Genomic DNA, 4,120 nt, shown 5'->3' with positions numbered 1-4,120 from the left:
CAACTGCTCGCAACAATGGCCACCAGCCTGTCGCGGTCCACCACCCAGTTCGCGTTGTTGTCCGGTGCTGAATACAGCTCACAGATCACCATTACATCCACCTGCTCCGTCCGCATCGTATGGAGGGCCAGGTCCTGCGCGCTTCGGCTCCGGTTGGTGTTGATTTGCAGGACCTGTAGGTGGTGGTTCCCCCCTGGCATGCTTATCGGCGTGGGGGAACGTTAGCTCCTCTGCAGCCATGCGCTGCAATGCGGTGTGGCCCTCCACACCGAATGCAGCTTACCTCACTGCTGCAGGCGGCCGCTCGATGTCCAGTTACTCCGCAGCGGATGCAGCAGTTGCTGCGATCCAGCCCGGAGCATACAGCCGCCATGTGCCCCCTCTCCAAGCATCGGAAGCAGCGGAGCTTCGCCGCTTCCAACCTGGGGGCCTTCTCCAATTGGCAGGAGGAGTGATCGATAAGCAGATGGTTTTTGCTTAGGATCACCTCCGCCTCCACCCGCGGCAGACGCACTCGTGCTCTCTTTGTGGCATCCGCCCTCTCCCACATTTTGAGCGAGGCCACCGCCGGCTCTTTGGTGAGTGCCTCCCTCAATGCCTCCCTTATTGTATCTTCCTCGGTGAGGTTGTCAACATTCTTTAGCACTACCTCCGCCATCTCCGTCAGCACCTTCACGGTCCCCAGCTCACCCAGTGTGGCCTGGATGCGGCGGCACAACGCCGCGGAGTCCGCGTCCCGGGCCAGCTCCATCCGGAGATTGCCCTTCGGCGTCCGCTTCCCGATGCGGATGTATTGTTGGGCATCCTCTAAGGCCGGGCACGTCCGGATTGGCCGGTACATTTCCGCAAAGGGGACCCCCGGTGCCGGGACAACCAAGATGGCATCTGGTCGTCGGCGTGCGGATCTCTGGTTCGTCTGGACGGGGCGCTGAGTCGGCACCGGATGTTGCGGCCGCTGCCGCTGCTGCTGGGGTGCGGCTGAAGGCTGGGCCTTTGACCGCTGTCCCACCACCTGCCATCCGGAGACCATATCCCGGTATGATCGCTGCTGCTGCTGCCTAACCTCCAATGGAGGAAAGGCGTAATCCCGTTGCAGGGACTGGGATTTGTGCCGTTCCCCTTGTCCCTGTCCGTTCCTCGTCGTAATCTGCTCCTCCGCTATTTCACGCCGTAGGTGCTCCTGCAATTCCAGCAATCGCTGCTGGGCAGGACCCTGCGACTGACGCGCTAGGACTCTATCCCTTTGGGCCTTACGCCTCAGCGTCTTTTTGCTGGGGCCTGACTTGGTCGTGGCTTGGTTTCCCAAGCGCACTCCAGTCGCTGAATCCTCCAGCCTCACCACCGTGTTAATACCGGTCCGGTATAAGTTGAGCTCAGCCCGGAGCCTCGCGTTCTCCCTCTCGGTACGCTCTAACCGCCGGTTAAGCTCTTCAAGCTGCTCCACCAAACGCTCATACATGATCGCCTGTTCATGTGACGCGTTCACGAGCGGCCACGGGTTGGAACTGCCGGCTTCTGCCTCCGACGGCGATGCGGCTGGGGCCGGCATCTCCGGGGTGACCGTTCTCCTCGGTGACGGCGTAGGCGCTGTACGCTTACGCGCTGCCGTTTCCGGTTCTCCCGGAATCTCCTGAGACATCCTCGGGGCTGGCGTAGGAGCCCTTTCCGGCGTGCTCCTAACCGATGAGGACTTCGTCAAGTCCAGCAACGTCAGCACCACCCGCGGGGACATGTTCACCTTTGACATCTTCCCCTTTTTTTGGGTTCATGGATTCGGTGGCCTCCGCATCCAATGACCCAACACTATTTATCTCCGACATTACTGATTACGGGTTGCCCGGTTTGACGCCTTGTCCAGCGTTGAAATCGCCGGACCTAGACGCCTAGCCGGTGTGCAACCCGCCAACGCCCGACTTCACCGCTCTTTGTTCTTGTTGGCACACACACGCTCGGCACTCACTCCCACCTTGACCCGACAACGCTCGCGGCAACACGCAACACAACACCGGCTGCAATAGCCGCTACGCACTGTACACAGTTTACCGTACCACCACGTATGTCGGTTTTTTGTCTCTTATACCCGTATTTTCACTCCGATTTTCTTGTTCGATGTACCAATCGATGCGTTTTTTCACCCCGCGTCGATTGATGTGCTTTCCACTCCGGTAGCTGGAAAACTGTAGGAGTTATCGCCGGAAAAGTGATCCGCGAAAAACTCCTAGGTTTTTCCGGCTTCGCGGAAAATTTTCGCGGAAAATGTTTTAGGCCCGCGATTCCGCGTCGCACACCAAGAGCCAAAATCCTGGCCCCACGGATTTGGCCAGAATGTCCGTTTTTCTGTTTCTCACCGCACAACACTACGTACACAGAAACGCTCGGTGTAACAAAAAGTGCCTTCCAGGCAGCACTTTAGCCAAAGTGTTACACCGAATGTAACATCTGGTTTTGTTTTAACCGAATTCACACGCGGCGACAACGCCACATCGGGCATATGGACGGCAACACACGCGGCGACACCAGACACCAGCTGCGGAAGCCGCCACGCACCGTTTGAGATTTTGCCGCAAAACCACGTGTGTCGGTTTTATGTCTCTTCTTCGCGTGTTTTCCCACCGATTTTCACGCACGAGGTACCAATCGATGCGTATTCGCACCACGCGTCGATTGGTGATCTTTCCACTCCTGGCACCACGCGATCAGTAGGAAATTAGATTTCCTATTCCGCACACTTTCACACGCACTAGAGCTACCAAAAAACACGTCTGTTCGCCACGGTGGTTCGCTCAAGTCATTTGACTTATGTATCTTGGCTAATGTGCCTTGGCTAATGTGTCTTGGCTAATGTGTCTTGGCTAAGATGTCTTGGCTAAGGTGTCTTGGCTAAGGTGTCTCGGCTAAGGTGTCTTGGCTAATGTGTCTTGGCTAAAGTGTCTTGGCTAAGGTGTCTTGGCTAATGTGTCTTGGCTAATGTGTCTTGGCTAATGTGTCTCGGCTAATGTGTCTTGGCTAATGTGTCTTGGCTAATGTGTCTTGGCTAACGTGTTTTGGCTAATGTGTCTTGGCTAAGGTGTCTTGGCTAATGTGTCTTGGCTAATGTGTCTTGGCTAAGGTGTCTTGGCTAATGTGTCTTGGCTAAGGTGTCTTGGCTAATGCGTCTTGGCTAATGTGTCTTGGCTAATGTGTCTTGGCTAAGGTGTCTTGGCTAAGGTGTCTTGGCTATGGTGTCTTGGCAAATGTGTCTTGGCTAATGTGTCTTGGCTAAGATGTCTTGGCTAAGGTGTCTTGGCTAAGGTGTCTTGGCTAATGTGTCTTGGCTAATGTGTCTTGGCTAAGGTGTCTTGGCTAAGGTGTCTTGGTTAAAGTGTCTTGGCTAAGGTGTCTTGGCTAAGGTGTCTTGGCTAAGGTGTCTTAGCTGATGTGTCTTGGCTAAGGTGTCTTATCTAAGATGTCTTGGCTAATGTGTCTTGGCTAATGTGTCTTGGCTAAGATGTCTTGGCTAAGGTGTCTTGGCTAAGGTGTCTCGGCTAAGGTGTCTTGGCTAAGGTGTCTTGGCTAATGTGTCTTGGCTAAGATGTCTTGGCTAAGGTGTCTTGGCTAAGGTGTCTCGGCTAAGGTGTCTTGACTAATGTGTCTTGGCTAAGGTGTCTTGGCTAATGTGTCTTGGCTAATGTGTCTTGGCTAAGATGTCTTGGCTAAGGTGTCTTGGCTAAGGTGTCTTGGCTAAGGTGTCTTGGCTAATGTGTCTTGGCTAAGGTGTCTTGGCTAAGGTGTCTCGGCTAAGGTGTCTTGGCTAAGATGTCTTGGCTAAGGTGTCTTGGCTAAGGTGTCTCGGCTAAGGTGTCTTGGCTAAGGTGTCTTGGCAAATGTGTCTTGGCTAAGATGTCTTGGCTAAGGTGTCTTGGCTAAGGTGTCTCGGCTAAGGTGTCTTGGCTAAGGTGTCTTATCTAAGATGTCTTGGCTAAGGTGTCTTGGCTAAGGTGTCTTGGCTAATGTGTCTTGGCTAATGTGTCTTGGCTAAGGTGTCTTGGCTAAGGTGTCTTGGCTAAGGTTTCTTGGCTAATGTGTCTTGGCTAAGGTGTCTTGGCTAAGGTGTCTTGGCTAAGGTGTCTTGGCTAAGGTG

General features: G+C 54.3%; 1 protein-coding gene across 1 annotated transcript; it reads right to left on the bottom strand.

The window, feature by feature from the left end:
- Window positions 1-202: 202 nt before the first annotated feature.
- LOC125774288 (uncharacterized) lies at window positions 203-2,783 on the bottom strand. Its single transcript, XM_049444557.1, has 2 exons — window positions 2,614-2,783; window positions 203-2,169 (listed from the first exon to the last, which is right to left on the bottom strand). Exon 2 carries the CDS (start codon window positions 1,745-1,747, stop codon window positions 203-205), a length of 1,545 nt encoding a protein of 514 aa, XP_049300514.1. The 5' UTR covers window positions 1,748-2,169; window positions 2,614-2,783.
- Window positions 2,784-4,120: the final 1,337 nt, after the last annotated feature.

The sequence above is a fragment of the Anopheles funestus genome, unplaced genomic scaffold, assembly GCF_943734845.2.
Source record: "Anopheles funestus unplaced genomic scaffold, idAnoFuneDA-416_04 scaffold_160_ctg1, whole genome shotgun sequence".
Lineage (NCBI taxonomy): Eukaryota > Metazoa > Arthropoda > Insecta > Diptera > Culicidae > Anopheles > Anopheles funestus.
Note: the sequence above shows the minus strand (reverse complement) of the source record. Positions and strands in the feature narration are given on the sequence as shown.

Excerpts from the sequence above, each read along its gene's own strand:
- LOC125774288 (XM_049444557.1), bottom strand. The coding sequence starts at position 1,747 with ATGTCAAAGGTGAACATGTCCCCGCGGGTGGTGCTGACGTTGCTGGAC.